Genomic DNA, 17,038 nt, shown 5'->3' on the forward strand with positions numbered 1-17,038 from the left:
AAGCCCTGATTACGAACCTTAAAAAAGTAGATGGAAAGGTATTTTTCCTTCCCTATATCATCTATTAGATGACCTTGGATGATAATTAGGAATCACTATTGATTTTGTTGGTAATAATAATGGTATGATTGCTATATATATTTTTAAAGTCCTTACTTTTTCTGGAACACCAATGAAACATTATCTGAAAATAACCATACCACCACATCAGTTTTTCATGGAAAGGCACGCTTTATTTTAAAGCAGCCTGACAGAGAAGTCAGGGCATCTACAACTATAAACCAGTGGGAGGGAGCACAGGTTAGAGGTCGACCTGGCAGGGTCTCAGTCGGGAGGTGTTTCAATTCTTGTTGATGGGCCAACAACTGATCAGTTTCTTTTCAGGTTGAAACTAAAAAGCTTCACAATGCCCATGATGTATTTGATATCCAGTATGCCTATTTCAGGAAACAGGACAACTGGAGGGACTCCACTTAATTTTAAATTTACATTGAGAACTGTTAATTTAGTAGTTTTTTCGCCCATGTTCCTAAGAGTCACAAAGGTTTTATTTGTGTTTTTAAGCCCTCCATTTCATAGGAAATGGATTATTTTCACTTAGTCCTCATACTTGTCAACTGGAATTATTCCACTGTTTTTGTGGCACTGGCTGGGCTGGCATCTGCGATGGTAGCCAAATAAATGAGATTTCTATGTAACACATGCTGGTACCTATGAGTGAAAAACAGCAAAAATTAGATGACTGCTTTTACCAAAGATGATGAAAAAACTGAGAATTTACCCATTGCAGTAGAATGATTCATTCATTGATTGGGTGATTCAGTAATCATCAACCAGCCTTCTTGTTTAATACATACAAAGTAAATATCTCCAGAATCTTACCTGTTCTCAGTGATCATTTCCACAGTTACTTCTCAAGGTCAAACCACCATCACTTCTTGCTTAGACTATTGTACTGGACCAGTCTAACTGGTCTCCTTCTTCTACCTCTACACCTCTATTCTATTCTCCACAGCAGCATAAGTGATCATTATGCAATTAAATCAAGACCATATCTTACCTCTATTTAAAATCCTCCAAAGGCTCTATCTTATTCTGATAAAGCTGAACCAGTCTCATGGCCTATAAGCCTCTAAGTGATTAAGGCCTCTAGTTACTTTTTTGATCTCATTTCCCAATACTTTCTTTTTACTCAGAGTTCTGGCCACAGTGTGTTAAAGATATCTAGCACACTCTTCCCTGGAGACTTATGAACTTAATGCTCACCTCATCTACCTGCATATCTGCTCCCTTACCTCAGGTGTCTACTCAAATGTCACATTAGGGATACTTGTCTAACACAGCACCCCATCCACACACTTATATTGCCTTAGTCTTATCTTAAGAACTTAAGAATATTTCCTTTCCTTCTTGTAGATTCTAGAGGTCCATAAGAGTAGAGCTGGGATCTATTTTGGTGTTGATTCTCTAGTCACCGAAACTGCTTGGTACTCAGTAGTACTTACAAAATACCTATTGAACAAACTTAAATAGGGATGAAACACTCTCATGATCAATGTGAGCTTACTACACTCCAAGTCTCCATCAGGGATAGTTTCCCACCAGCAGGCAATCAACTAGGAGTGTGGGAGTACAGCTGGTGTAATCTGAAAAAGCCTATTAGATTCTGATAACTTTCCTACCCACAGGGTGAGATTCACTGCATCAAATGGAATATTTTGCAACTAGCTTCTATACAACTATATGATTGAGAAAGTATTTACTATAAACTGGAAAAGCAAATCACCAAATTCCAGAGTCAAGATTTTCCCAAAGACCAATCACATTATTTCACTGAGTTGTTCAGTGAAAAGTAAAGACTTTCCCAAAGACCAGTCACATTATTTCAGAGTTGTTCAGTGAAAGATTATAGATGATTTTAGGGGTGGAGATTGCATAGCTTTCTTAAACATGTTTTAGTGACAATGAAACACACTATCCTATAACAGATGGAGAATAACTCCTAGACTACATTTAGAAAACAGTCTGATTCTATTTTCTCTAATTTTGGCATATGTCTAGAGACCACATTAATTTACTGTCCAGATTTTACCTTTGGCTTAACTTGGAAATATTTTACTGGTCTTTGTGTGTGTTACTGACAAGCTGCAAGTTAGACATAGGAAAACTAGTGGTCAAATTTAACAGAAAAAGCGTGCAGCCTCACTAAGAAGAAAAAGGATGGGCCAGGGACCCATGACGAGAAAGTAGCCACTGTTCTCTCATCTCCTGAAACTAGTTTGGCATGTGGTCCCCACACCACCCCTGTTGTCACAGCTGCTATGGCTTCATGTGACAGAGGCTTTGCAATGAGCATATTTCAAGTTCTGACGAAGCTTCACGATCTACAAGTTGCATGGTGTTGGACAGGTAAGTAATCTCTCAATCTCATCTGGGGCCAATCCAAGATTCCATACTCAGGACAGCTCCTGTGTCTCCACACTTGTTCTTCTCAAGTCAAGAGTCGGGGGAGGGGACTTACTGGACACACTCGTTTGCTCGACCCTTGTTCTGATACTCCACGATACAGCGGATCAATTGGTCATTCTCCTCCAGGAGCTGTGAGATCAGACAAAGGGCCAATCCAATGCAACATCGCGACGGCTGGAAACACCAGGTCACCTACTCCCCACCGCCTCCTCTCCCAGCCAGCCAGCCAGCCAGCCAATCAGGCCCCACTGGTTTTGCAGACTACATTCCATCTCACCCCGCAGCTTGCAGGTCAACATCTGCAGACACTACCAGTCTCAGTTGGGTTGCCGCTCACTGAGGCAGTATCTTGCACTCCGCAACCCTGGGGGATCTCTGCTAAGGAACCCCTTTTGTCTGCCCGTTTTGGAGCTCACCCGCTGGATAGTCTCCTGATTGACTTCCGCCCTGCCTCTCATCCAGTTGGGGACGAAAGCCACCGACATCCCGCGAAGACTCCGGGGACCCGGGGAAACTGACCCAGCAACTCCTGACGCACTACCGCCTCCGCGCGTTCGCGGTCGATGTTGATTGGGTCTCTCGCGCAGAGGGCGGGGTACGCGAAGAACGTCATTTGCGATTGGGCGCGCAAGAGAGCTGTTTCTCCAGGAGCCCCGCCCCTAGGACGCAAAGGCTGTCTCTGCACTCTTTGCATTTGCGCACCGGGAACGCTCGTCTCGGGGCGGGGCCGGCGTCAGCTGGTCGCTACCCGAGCACGGAGCGCGTTCAACCAGCAGGAGCGCTTTGTCAGAGATCACTGGGGAGTCCTGACTGGAACCCAGATAACTGGCTCCAAGTCATCTCCTCTTTCGCCATCATCCCGCTGTCAACATCTGGAGTTTGAGCCCTGTCCACAGCTTCCCGCTGAACCAAATCCTGCAGTAGCGGAGGAAAACGCTGATGTCAGCTTTACTCTGCTGAGGGAGAAACTCACATAAAATACCCATTTTTTTCCTTTGGGTAATAAAAATGCGTACTAGGGGGCCCTCCCTGGTGGTGCAATGGGATGTTGAGTTCAATCCCCTGTCCCGTAGGTGACCCACATGCCGCGCCAGACCTCTCCTGTCTCTCCCGCTGCTCCACTCAGCAGTGTACTTTGTCCATATGCCTGTTCTGCACTGTCTCAGCACCTCTGACCTGTACCCCAGTTCTGTATGCATTCATAAGTAAATCTTCAAAAAAAAAAACTTACTCAATAAGACACTTTCTGCATCTTACACATAAGAAAACAAATTAAATAGCCTCTCCAAGTTACTTAGAGTGGAACCAGTCTCTGAATACAAAGAGTGTGGCTTTCCAACCCTCACTCTTGACAGGTACTCTATGCACCATACTGCAGATGTGGTTTGCTACCAGATACAGGGAGGAGCAAGCTTATTGGAGACCAGCTCCAAATTTTGAGGTGTCTGGAGGCAGGCAGCACAGGAAGGACCCTAAGATGGGAAGGCTTAGGCGAGCAGATATTCCAAAAGGGGAGAGAGGAGCGGACCCGAGGAAGACACGGGAGTCAGGATAGGGTGCAAATCAAGCTGGGTCTAGAGGCATCCAAAAGCTGGGTTACTGCTGGCAACTGCTGGCACCACTAAACTCTGAAGTGTGTGTCTTCTTTCTTGTTCAGCCCATCCAAGGTGGCTGAGGGGACAAAGATGGCTTTTGCTGTAGCACAGAGTACTTAGTCTTTGCTTAATTTAGGAGGGATATCTTGGAAGCCTTTACTCCCTAAAAGGGTATTGGGGGGGGCAGGAATTCTTCCATCTAGAGGTTTGTGACCCTGATCCAGAGAAGGTTCATCTTCTTAATGCAACTCTGTGGGGAGGCAGCTTTCATCCCATTTCAGAATGGCAAATCCAATGAGAAAACATTGCAAGAGTTATGCCCAGAGCTCAGCGCTTCCTGGTTCCCAAACCAGTTCTGTTTACTCCATACTATAATGGAGGATAAGCCCCTGAAATTTCTGCAGAAAACAGAGTGGGCAGAGGAGAAACTGTCAGAGCAGGGTGCAGGCCCTGCTTAGTCTTTAATGGACCTTATTGGTCTTATTTCTATTAAGATAAATAAGATAGTGCTAAGGTGGGGCAGGTGGAGGGGACCAATCTGGTCCATCATTTAGAATAAGCCCTTTAGGGGAACAGATATTTCACTATGAAAAGGAAGTAAAGGTTAAGCAGGTGACAGGTCTCTGGGGTCTGGACCCTTGCATTGCAGCAATGGGAGCCGATGGGTTTAGGTAGAGGAGTGATGAAGTCAGAATCGTCTTTTACAGTTTTTCTGGGCTATAATGTGATGAAAAGCAGCCAGAGGAGAAGTGACAAGAACCCTGAGGATGCTGCAAATCTCTTACCCAGGCAAGAGATGGTGGGAGCAGCAAAAAGAAATATGTGTGCAGTGGAAGATAGTAGTGGCAGACTTGCCAGGCCTTAGTGACTAAATGGCATAAGGGAGAAGGAAGATTTAGGGGTGACATCTTGAGTTCTGGCTTGGGCAACTGAGAGACCAGTGATGCCATTTATGGAGGTAGAGCACAATGGAGGAGAAATTTGACTGGTAGTGGCAATGATCATTTTAACTGTGGACAGGTACAGTTTGAGGTAATATCAAGTGGAGTTTTCAAAGACTGTGGCTAGCTAGACTAACAGAAAGCAGGACTTCAAAATAACATACTTTTGTTCAACATCAGTCCACATTTTCTCCCACCCCCCCAGAGGTTTTATAACTAAACTGCATGGAACCAAGTCAAAGCCAAGGGACCTTTGTTTGAGGATCGTTGTACATACTGTTCCCTCTGTGATATTCTTCTCCCCTAATAGTCTAGTCAGCTACTATTCAGCTAATGTTCACTTCTCAGAGAAACCCCCCTCTAATACCCAGATCCAGGTCAGAAGCTTCTAAAAATTCTCTCTAGGGCCCTCCCTGGTGGTGCAGCGGGTTAAACACAGCACTAAGAGCTAAAGTCACTTCAGCATCCTTGCTCGGGAGCTGACCCACAGGGAGCGGCAGACCTCTCCTGACCCGCTGCTCCCCTCAGCAGTGTACTTGTCAGTCTGCCTGTCCTGCTCCCCTGCTCTCTGGTGAAGCCTCTCGCCGCCCTTGCACCTCTGGCCTGTACCCAAGTTCTGTATGCATAAATAAATAAAAATCTTAAAAAAAATTGTCTCTCAAAACTTGCCCCTCTCTGAAGAGCACATATCTCGGTTCGTACTTAAACTAGACAGACTGTCTTTCTCAATCTTCTTCCACTAGTCATCCTTTTGAGAGCCTTGGCCCCCAACCTGGGTGGGTCTCCGGGAGGGTCGGACTTCGGCACTACATCCAGGCTGGCAGGAGGCTGTGCTCTTTGGTTTGTCTATCTTGGATCTCCCGCCCAGCCGTGCGGACCGCGGAACACACGCCCCGGGTGTGTCGCGCCGTCACGCGGAGCCTCCCAGCCTCCTCCCGTCAGTTCAGTCTACCACTACGACCATAATCGAGTTTAGACCTCGAAGCCTCCGCGAACCTCCGGACGTGGGACTCACCGGCCTGAATCTCAGACCCACGCGGGTAAGAGGCGACAGAAGGGAAGAAAGTGGCGGGCGCGGTACGCAGCCACACCGGGCAACATCTGGGTCTCAGCCCTTTAAGGGTCGCTCCCGACCCCGCCGCGCTGGGACCCGGCGGCAACAGAGCTCCAGGATTGGTTGGTCCTGGTGCGGGTGTCGCTTAGCAGCAGCGAATGAGGGTTCAAGACTCGCGCGTGCGCACTATCGGCTACCTGCGCCCAGGCCGCCAGTGACTGGGCCGGGTCCGCTGGGTGGGCTGAGGTTGCCGAGGCAGCGGCGGGTGGTGCAGGTGGTGCGGCGGCGCGGCCGGCCGGCGCTGACTTCCGGAGGCCGCCGTCTGGCCGAGGTGAGGGTTGGTGGGCGGAGGCGGGCGTAGCGGCCCGTTACCAGAGAGCAGTCAGGGCTGGGTGTGGCGCAAGGGCGGGCCTGAAGGTGGAGGCGGACGCGGGCCAGCTCCGCCCACGGGCCCGGCCTCCCACCTTGGGATTCTTGGGGCTTCCGGGAGTTTTCTATCCCCCCCCCCCCTTTCTTCAGTCGGCTGCTCCCGGGATCCTGGGACGCTCAGTAGAGTGCGCTTACTGGCACCCTTAGCTGACAGATGCGCACGGGGCTCTGACCCCAGTAGGAGGAACCGGGGTGTGTCCAAACGGGGGCGGGGTGATTGATTTCCTAATTATCTGGAAACTCGCGTTCGGATAATTGCGAAACTTTTGTTTTCAAGACTTTCCGTAGCGTGCCGATATTATAAGACTCGGATTACCAGATAAAGAATGCACGGGACCAGTTCTCTGAACTTGTAGTGTGTAGGGGGTGATGTACTTTTGTGTCCATTGACATCTAGACTTCAAAGCCAAAAGGAGTCCGGGGAAATTAGGTTTGGAAAAATTCAAAGCCACAAGATAATATTCTCAGTAGTGAAAAGTAACTGGTGAAATTTGTAATACGATCGGAAAAAAATAAAGTTCAGACCGATGAGCAGGGTAAAATCTTCATTAAATTTTATGAAGAAAGGATTAATTCTCATAACGATAAATCTTCACAAAATGTAAAGATTTTACATTTTGTAAAATCAAAATGTAGATGAAAGTGGCTTAATGGTTCTAAATAGAATTAAGTTTACCTAATAGGGTTTGCTCTCGAAAATGTATTTTGGATAATGTTATAATTCTTTGTATTTAGGGTACAGAGGCCAGCTTAGTGTCTTCAAGTTTTATTTTTAGGAGCCTCAGAGATCAACCGCATTCAAAAAGTGACTGATGTTCAAAGTGGAAATGGACTTATTCAAAATATTCCAGTAAGCAGCTATTAGGACAAGTGTGTATGTATAAATAGGTTTTTTGTTTTTGTTTTTGTTTTTACTGGTTTTAAGAGAAATAACTGTTTTAGAAAAATAGAGTAGTTGTAATTCCAAGATTGGATTTAGAGAAGTAATAGTGGAAAGATCATAGATTTTTGAATATTTCATTTTGAGTAAGGAAGTTTGAGTTTGAATCTTGTCTCTACTTCTTGAGTCTTGGAGCTACTGATTCTCCACTTCCCAGTGTGGATTTAGTTTATACCTACCTCACAGGTAGTTAGATACTCAAAGTGACATCAATATAAAAGTTCTAGCACAGTGCCTGGCATATATTAATTACTATCAAATTTAGTTCCCTGCTCTTCTTAGCTTCTAATAAATGACAGAATTGATTTAGACCCTCCTGCTTACCATATCCCCAATGTGAGACAAAGTAGCCTAGGTGATCCATAATTTAGGTAACCAGTTCTCGAGTCTCATAGGTGAAGGAGAATTCAATAAAAGCAACAACTCAATTTTGTCTCCTGTATTTGAGTGGGCGATATATTAATGTGACATGTGTCTGAATATTTGTATGCCAAATGAAATTTGCTTTGCTATTTTGTGAGATCTGGTCATTTAATGCTGTTTTTCTTTTCCCTTTTCTCTGGCTCTTTTGGAGAGAGGAGGGGTGTACCTGGGAGCTGGGAGAGAGTTTAAAGAACAAGGGTGACCTCCAGCTATGCATAGTGCCATAGACTAGGGATAATCTATGATATGAGCAGTTTATAAATAGATGAGTAATTTGTAAATCTGGGAAGAGGATTTAGAGAATAAGGGATGCATGTTAAAATAGAATTTTTATAAAATCTAGTAACTCTTGTGCTGTATATTTGATTACTACTTCAGTTTCTACTTTAAAAAAATTCCATCTATAAAATCTTGTTTGTGCTCTCCAAGTGAGATTTATTATTGAAAATGTTCAAAATATAGATTATGGCAAGGAATCTGCAAACTTACATTCCTGTTTTAGTGAGTAAAAATAAGTCTGCTTTTGGGCTCTCATTATTGTGACCAAAGTGCTTCCTAATGTGCTCACCATGGTTCTGGGTGATAAGGCCCACTGACCTGTGGAAGGAGCTGGTAAGACTTAGAAGACAAACTAGTATCTGTGTGCACACTTTGGGCCTGCCTTTGTAGTTGTGTAATTATATTATTTCTTTTGTTGTGGCATGATTTTCCAGATTCATCTTACTGCTTTATTTTATTATTATTATTTTTATTTATGTATACAAGAACCAGGGTACAGGCCAGATGTGTATATTGGGTGTGTGTGTGTGAGAGGATTCATCAGAGACAAAATGGGGAACAGGCAGATTGACTGAAATACTCTGCAGAGAGGAGCAGCAGACAAGTCAGGAGAAGTCTGCCATGCCATGTGGGTCACTACCCTGGCTGGGAATTGAACTTGTGCTGTAGTGGTTGTGGATGGCTTCACAGTGCTGTGCTTTAACCATTTGTGCCAATCAGGAGGACCTTCATCTTACTACTTTAAACCAAATACTAGTTACCTACAAGCATCTTTTATGTTAATCAATCTTGAGAGTCATTAAATTCACTCCAAACCTTCCAGTTTGGAAATATCATGTAATTGTGAAGCTGCTCACTACAAACCATGCCCTTCAGCACTTATGCATAAGCCATCAGAATTACTGTTGATAAGCAGAAAAGATTGTTCTACCAGTGGAGAGATTAAAAAATTACCATTTAAGCATAAAAAGTATAACTTAAGTTATACTTAAGGGGTACAAGGACCCTAAGTTATTATCTTTTTTCAGCTTTTATTTTAAACTAATTATTGTCACAGGAACTTGGCTATAAAGATATAGAAAGGTCTTACATACCCTTTCAGAAGTTTTCCCCATTGGTTACAGAAAGAGAGACCAAATCTGTATGACCAGAGACTAAGCTTCTGTCCAACTTTATTCTTTTTCACAGTTCTTAGCGATTTCAGTTTCTTTGCCTTTCCATATAAATTTTAGAATAATCTTAACCACATCTACAACTGATTCTGTTGATAGTTTAACAAGAATTGCACTAAATTTGCATATCAATTTGGGGGAGAATTGGCATCCCTACTATGCTGAGTCTTCTAATTCATGAACATGGGATAGCCTCATTTATTTAGGATTACTGTGATTTCTTTCAGCAGTGTTTGTAGTTTTCAGTATATAAGCTTTATACATATTTGGTTATAGGTATAACCTCAGTATTTTATTTTTATTTATTTTTATTTTTAAAGATTTATTCATACAGAACTGGGGTACAGGCCAGAAATGCGGAGGGTGAGAGGATTCACCAGGGACAGAGTGGGGAGCAGAACAGGCAGATCGACGAGGTACACTGCTGAGGGGAGCAGCGGGCGGGTCAGGAGAGGTCTGCCTCGCCATGTGGATCTCCTCCAGGGTAGGCGGGGATCGAACTCATGCAAAAGTGGCTTAAGCTTCTTAGTGCTGTGCTTTAACCCGCTGTGCCACCAGGGAGGGCCCTCAATATTTTATTTTTAAAAATTACTATTGAAGTAAAGTTTTGGAGTGGTTGTAAGTGGTATTTTATTTGAAATGTTCTGTGCACATTGCTAGTATACAATTGATTTTTGTATGCTGATCTTATATCCTATAGAGTTAACTGAATTTCTTTGTTCTAGGAGATTTCGTTTTTTATTTCCCCCTTAGGATTTTCCACACAGACAGCTACATCATCTGCACAGGTTTTGTTTTTGTTTTTTTTTTTCCTTTCCTAACTATATTTCTTCTTGCCTATTTTTTGTCTTTTTGCACTGGGTACAAAGTTCAGTACTGTGTTAAATAGTAGTGGAAAGACAGACATCTGCGTACCTAATTTTAAAGTGAAAATATCCAGTCTCCCACCATTAAGTGTGATGTTCCTTGTATGCTTTTTGTAGATGTCTTTTATCAAGTTGAGGAAGTTCCATTCTTTCCTGTTTTGCTGAGATTTTATCATGAATGGGTGCTGAATTCTGGCAGATGCCCATTCTGTACCAATTGATATCATTATATGCCTTTACTTGTTGAAGCATTATAAAGTCTGCCATATAAATCTGACATCTCTGTGTCTTGTGTTGGTGCCAGTTGATTGTCTCTTCTTGTAGAAGTTGAGATTTCTTGTTTCTTTGCATGGTCACTGATTTGATTGAAACCTGACATTGGTTATTACATTATGAGTCTCGGGATCTTATTTAAATCTTCAGGTTCAGTTGGCCTTTGTTGACTTCTATCACGGGGAAGTGGGGGTGCTAGCTCATTACTGCCAGGGAAGAGTTTCCCACTCAGGCTCTTTGGGCTCCTTGTAGGGAAAGACTGCTTATTATAGCTGTATGGACGGTCCTTCTCTCTCCCCAGTGGCTCACCACGTGGTCTTCTGTCATTCTACCCAAACAGGGTGAGGAAATGGGGGGAGCACCTCATTCTCACTAGTCAAGGATGATGGCTGGAGTAGACCGTTTTGTTTAAAAATTTTCTGTTTTGCTAGACTGTACCTTTCTTGATTTCTTTTTTTTTTGAGTGGATCAAATTGTTGTTGGACTTTGGTGTGTGTGCATGCCCTTGGGGTTTCTGGGTTGTCAGTTTCTCCAGCACTGAGAATGGGATGTGTGAGGCAAAAGGAAAATAGTGAATGAAGGTCTGCTGTCTGCTTGCTGTCTGCTTCTCTCCATCCCTTAGGATCACCTTATGTCTGCGTTATATACAATATCCAGGTTTTTAGTTCTTTTTAGTGGGAGGAGGAGAAAGTACCTCAAGTCCATCTTTCTGGCAGAAGTCCCGAGTTCATTCTTTTTTAGGTAGTAGTCAGATCTCTTATTTGGTTATCTCATAACCGAAATTTATAAACATCACATCCCTGTCATATACAAAGCACTGTGAAACACCCAAAGATGGATCCCTATTTATATTATTTTTTTCATCTTTTATAATACAAAGTGCATTTCCATAAAAGAAAAATTATTAAAGCTTTTGTCATCATTTAGACTCAGCCATATTAGCATGTAAAATCCTTCGGTCTTCGGGCAGCTGCCATCCTGTACATTCACACACTCAATGTACAGGAACAGAGGTAGCAGTTAAGGTCAACACTACCTTCATTTAAGCAACGTAAAAATTTTTTAAATGGATGTGGATTTTGCTAGGTTACAGTACTGTAACTTGATAGGACTGGAAAACACAGTTTGTATTTATTTTCAATGCTTCTGTTTTAGAAGCAGGTTTGATCACCAGAGGATAAAATGGGTGAAATAGAGAGCCTGGAGGGACCTCTGGGTCCCTTAAAAAGCAGTAGAACTGGTCCTTGAGATGATTATCACTTGGAAAGGTCACTGTTTTCCTTTCTAATGGTTTAACAGTACCTGGCACTTTGTCAAATCCTCTGTAAAGATAGCCATAAAGAAGATATTTGGGAGCTTACAGTTGGAATAAATGGCTACTGCTTTACCCTGAAGAGCATAATATTTACTAAACTCCCTAAAAAGTACTTCTCCTATTTCACATTGGGGTTTTGTCCTATTTCTGACTCTTCTAATATCTCTTTGCGTCATTTTTTTTTTTAGCCTGCCTTTTTTATGGTGACTTACTGTTAAGTTTATTTTTTTAAGCAAATGGCATTCCTGGAATCATCTTTATTATACTTGTCTACATGCACTGAAGAATGAGTGTAACTTCTCATTGATATACCACAGTTTTCAAGGTGGCAAGCAAGTTGAATTTCTTGTTTAGATTCTGACCTGGCCTCAAGTTGGTCTTGTGGTCTTCCCCTAATTTTGTGCCTTTTATGCTTTGTTCCCTCTAATTCTTAAAAAAACATGATTACTAAATTAAGTATTTTGAGCACTCTTAGAAATATGGAAGGTAATGAGATTAACTCTACACACCTGGCCCCCTAACTCCCATTCTCAGCTTTGGCCAGGCAGTTGGGGTACCAGTCCAGGCAACTGGCCTGGGTCTGCCTTTGGTACTGGTAACTTAGAGGTTGTTTTATTTTATTTTATTTTTGCATAGAGGAACTGGGGTTTAGGCTAGAGATGCAGAGGTGAGAGGATCACCAGAGACAGAGTGGGGACAGAACAGGGGATCTACTGAAATACACTGCTGAGGGGAGCAGTGGGCAAAATAGGAGAGATCTGTTGCGCCATCTGATACCTGCCCTGGCCGGGTATCGAACTCAGGCCATTGTGGTGCATTGATAGTGCTGAGACCTAACCCCTGGGCCACCAGGGAAATTCCAGTTAAGCAGTTTTGTTTGTGGAAGTTTTTTCCTGGTACTTCTCACATTTTTAATCCTCAGTGGAAAGTGGGGAGATGGGAAAACTAGACTCTGTAGGGGCTGTTGTTTGGTAGACTCATTTTTCTTTTTCCTTTCTCTGTGTTTTTATACTACTACTTTTTTTTTTAAGATTTATTTATTTGTGCATACAGAACTGGGGTACAGGCCAGAGGCTCAGGGGCGGTGAGAAGCTTCACCAGAGACAGAGCAGGGAACAGAACAGGCAGATCTATGAAGTACACTGCTGAGGGGGAGCAGCAGGCGGGCCAGGAGAGGTCTGTCACGCCATGTGGTCACCTCCGGGGCAGGCTGGAATCGAACTCATGCAGAAGCGGCTTTAGATTCTCAGTGCTGTGCTTTAACCCGCTGCGCCACCAGGGAGGGCCACTACTACATTTTTTTTATGTGATTTTATGTGAATAGTAACTTACTAATTCATCCACTTCATATATGATCTTTATTCTTAGAGATTGCACTTAGGTTGTGAAAATGATCAATCAGCAAAGTAGAAAACAAAGAGTTAGACTTTCTGGGAATTTAGAGGAGGAAGAGTATTTCCAGCTTGGAAAATATGGGAGCATTTTGTTAGCACATGACCAGGAGGTATTGGGGTAATTATTAAAGGGTGCATGCTTTAAAAGAAATTCTGCCAACTGCCTCACAGAGACAAAGGAAACAGACTATTAGTGTGATAGATCTTTAAGAGAATCAGTGTGCATAGAATGAGAAGAGAAGAAAGGAGAATCCTAAAAACGTTTCATAATAAAACATCCCAAACTACCCAGCTCCTTGTGGGCAAATGTCCAATCAAATAGGGTTGACCTGAAATGGGGTGGCTGAAGCCCAAAACTTGCCATAAAAATAAGATAGCTTCAGGTGGGAAACAGCCACAAAGGGTTAGGCAGGTTTGGGACAAAAAAGAGCAAAAAGAAAATGTAATTGAATCAAGGTAGTAGCTACCATTGTCTCCACCAGGGGCAACCTTCCCACGTGTCTCTTTCGAGTGCCTCTTTCTAGGTCTCTTCCCCAAGTGTCTGGGTGGACGTCAGAGCTGGAAAAGCAAGTTTTCTGTTATATAGCTTTACCTGCCTGCTCAGCTCTTCCAGTAGTTCTCCCTGCTCAGAAAATTTGGTTCATGGTACACAGGGGCCTTAGCTGCATGGAATGGGGGCGGGAAATGGCGTCCATTTGCCGTGTTGCAGTGCATCTCCCCTTCTTATGGAGATGCATCTGCACTACTTTCAGGGAAAGAGAAGATCTGGGCGGTCCTTGTGCATTTGGATATGGGGAAATCAGAGGGGCGGTAGACATAGGTGAAAAATACACTGAGGCACAGAGGTGAAGAAAGTACTGTGCATTGTGGGGGCTCCCCTTTTCTACTGCTCATGGGAACTGAGATGCCAAATAAGGTCACAGTCATAGATTTCTTTGGAAGAAAAGCCCATTAGTGTACATTCCTGCTAACATCCTGTCAAGTAGGGGGCCTGACAAACAGGATGTGTGAAAGGGATGTTTGGGCATATGGAAAGACCCACTGCAGCTGTAATGGCCCCTCCCTGACCACATGGTTTTAGGTCGGCCCCCCTCCCCCCCCTCCACCCCTGCGGACTATAGCCAGCACAGGCATCTACAAAGTTAAACGCGGATTGGTCCAGGACCAGGGCTGGTCCAGGGCTGCTTGCTACCCTGAGAAGCCTCTTTATTAACTTACCATGGAGTTTCAGATCTGTTTCTCTTCATTTCTTAACGGTGCTCACATATCAGAGGCAAATGTTTGGGAGCTTACTGTAACTTGCTAAATGACTTCTGCCATCTGCAGGAGCTCAGACATTGTGGAGGCTGGCTCTCACTAGCGGGGGCACACACTTTACTCTCACAGTTCCACATTGCCTTCTGTCAGTTTGCCACCAGTGTTAGGTTGGATGCTCAGAATCCTTTCCCTCTCCTCCATCTCCCCACGGGTGAGGACATGGCCATGCCATGTCACACTAAACCTCTTTCCCCAGTGCTTCAGCATCAGGCACGCCTTCCATTTGGGTTTATCTTGCTATTTGAATCTTGCTACCCTCTTTTACTGCTCTGGTTCCTGAGTTCATCGGACCTTGCCTTCTTGCAAGGTCATCGGATTGATTCTTTCTTTCTCGGGTTGATGCTGGGAAGTGATTTAGTAGAGAGAAGGAAGAAGGTTGCAAGTGAGTGAGAGACAATTAGGGAGAATAGTGAAGGAAGACTGGGAGTGACTTATCAGTAGAGGCCACAAAATGATAGACACAACATTTGCAATTATAGTGGGGATGAGGGTGAAGCAGCCCAGAGTGGATATTTCAAGAGAAAGGTCGGTTCTGTGGCACCATCATGTCACCTCAGTAACAAGAGAATCTTGCTTTCCTCAGGTGTCCTCATGACTTCTCTTGCGGACCATGTCCATGATCCTTTTTGCCTGTGTTGTAAGGGTGAGGGATGGACTACCCCTCTCAGCTTCCACTGACTTCTATCATGCTCAAGATTTTCTGGAATGCAGGAGACGGCTCAAGACTTTAGCCTCACGACTGGCCCAGTATCCGGGTCGGGGCACGGCAGAAGGTCTTCACTTCAGGATACAGTAAGGAAGCATTTTCAATTTTCCAGAACATCAGCAGAATGTGGGTTACTTTAGCCACCCGAGGAGGTAATATTGTGTTGATCACATTGTGCATTAAAAGTAGAACTAAGCACCAGACAATGGCTGTGTGTATATACAGTAGAATCACAGCATGACTGCTTGATGCCTGCTTTCTCTGACTGGAGTGTGCGGGAGAAACAGGACACCAGGTTCAACCAGCTTTCACGCTTTCGCTTTGGTAGTTTTCCTTGCTTTAGATGCAGAAATAGGAAAAAAGTGATGAGGGAGGAGATATTAAATTACAGTGTGGGAGAAGGAAAAGGGCATGGATGAGAACATTAAAAAAAGACGACATACAATTCTTGCCTTCAGCTTTTTGTTTAATTAAAATTTTTTTTTTTTGTTACGTGACAGGAGCAGGAGAGTGAAAATGAGCACAAGTGTGGTCTCTCGATTAGAGAAACTTCAAGTCTCGTGAGAGACCAAGTGAAGTGTATAGCTGAATATAATAGCAAGGGAGATGTAAGCAAGGGAGGAGTAAGACTCAGGAGCACACAATAACCATAGTAATCACAGCTGATGCTGTCTACGCCAGGCACGACCCAAGTGTTCCGGAGCTTCTGAGGTGGTTTAATACGGTTCTGTGTGTTTAACGGCAGAAACAGGCAAAGTGACTCACTTGAGATTATGCCATTAGTAGGTGTTAGAGCGGGGATTTGATTGCAGGCAGCTGGCACGAAGGTCTGTTCAGGTGTTTTGTCATTTCCTATTTCAGGGCTAAGAGCATGAAGCTAGTCATTCTGAAGTTTCTCTAATCGAGAGCAATGTGGGATTTTAAAGTATCAAAATGAACTTCTTACAGACTTTGCCTCATTCTTTTCCAGTATTTACACATCATTTACCAAGTCCCTTTTGTTCCCCTTGTGTAGCAAACTGAGGTGATCTACCAAGATGTAGGGTCTTTAAAGGGAATTCAGTCACCAAATCAGAAAAACCACTGAAAAAATCCAGGCCTGACTGTATACTCAGTGGTGGTGTCACGCAAGAAGGGGCCTGGCAAGAAAAGGGTCCCAGGGGCTGGTCCAGACAACATTCACCCTGTGGTGCTAAGGGGTAGGAACAGAGCTGCCTCTAACCACATTGATGATTCCTTTTACTGGGTGCCTGGTACCTACCTTCCTTGATGGCCCTTTCTTCCTTATGCTGTGACTAACTCACAGTCATGGAAATTACAAATAAAAAGCCTTTTCTTTGTTAAGAAAAAAAAACAAAGATTTCATATGCAGCTCATATGAAATCCTAGCTACTTCAGCCTTTTTTAAAATGGAGTTTTAAATTTCCTACTCATTTTTATTTTGAATTAAAGATTCAGCATTATTTTCACAGCAGGACATTTTTATCTTACATACAGGCGGTACCATAGCTTATTTTGTAGTTGAGGAGTTGAATTATTTTCCTAGGGCTGCCATAACCAAGTCCACAAACTGCTTAGACTGCAGAAATTTATGCTCTCTCAGCTCTGCAGTTCTGCAATTAAGGTATCGGTAGGGCTGTGCTCCCTCTCCAAGGAAGAAAACTCAGAAATATGTACATGGAAAGTTTATTTTAAATAAGTAGCTGAGGCCCTCCCTGGTGGTGCAGCGGGTGAGTGCACAACATTGCAAAGTTGGCTGTGGCTGCTTCAGTGCGAGTTCGATCCCTGGCCCTGGAGGTGACCCACATGGCGTGGCAGACCTCTCCTGACCTGTCTGCTGCTCCCCTCAGCAGTGTACTTCATTG

General features: G+C 43.8%; 2 protein-coding genes across 4 annotated transcripts in view; one reads left to right on the forward strand and one right to left on the reverse strand.

Annotated features, from left to right (window-relative positions):
- Nucleotides 1-218: 218 nt before the first annotated feature.
- Nucleotides 219-6,328, reverse strand: SS18L2 (synovial sarcoma translocation gene on chromosome 18-like 2). Of its 2 annotated transcripts, none has more exons than XM_012735330.1 (4): nt 6,257-6,328; nt 2,886-3,384; nt 2,522-2,598; nt 219-711 (listed from the first exon to the last, which is right to left on the reverse strand). In XM_012735330.1, exons 2-4 carry the CDS (start codon nt 2,952-2,954, stop codon nt 624-626), a joined length of 234 nt encoding a protein of 77 aa, XP_012590784.1. In that variant the 5' UTR covers nt 2,955-3,384; nt 6,257-6,328; the 3' UTR covers nt 219-623. The 2 variants fall into 2 exon arrangements, with proteins under 2 accessions (XP_012590784.1, XP_004676330.1); XM_004676273.2 differs by lacking the exon at nt 6,257-6,328 and adding an exon at nt 6,021-6,119.
- The window catches only part of SEC22C (SEC22 vesicle trafficking protein homolog C (S. cerevisiae)), a 23,621-nt gene continuing 12,555 nt past the window's right edge, over nt 5,973-17,038 (forward strand). The window contains exons 1-2 of one of the 2 annotated variants that reach the window (XM_012735327.1): nt 5,973-6,045; nt 15,051-15,259. In XM_012735327.1, the coding sequence (XP_012590781.1) occupies nt 15,078-15,259 (182 nt within the window). In that variant the 5' untranslated portion in view covers nt 5,973-6,045; nt 15,051-15,077. Of the gene's footprint in view, nt 6,046-6,303; nt 6,391-15,050; nt 15,260-17,038 lie in introns of those variants that run through there. The other variant, XM_012735328.1, reaches the window with a different exon arrangement.

Source organism: Condylura cristata, unplaced genomic scaffold, assembly GCF_000260355.1.
Source record: "Condylura cristata isolate star-nosed mole 26May11 unplaced genomic scaffold, ConCri1.0 scaffold00004, whole genome shotgun sequence".
In the NCBI taxonomy this organism is placed as follows: Eukaryota; Metazoa; Chordata; class Mammalia; order Eulipotyphla; family Talpidae; genus Condylura; species Condylura cristata.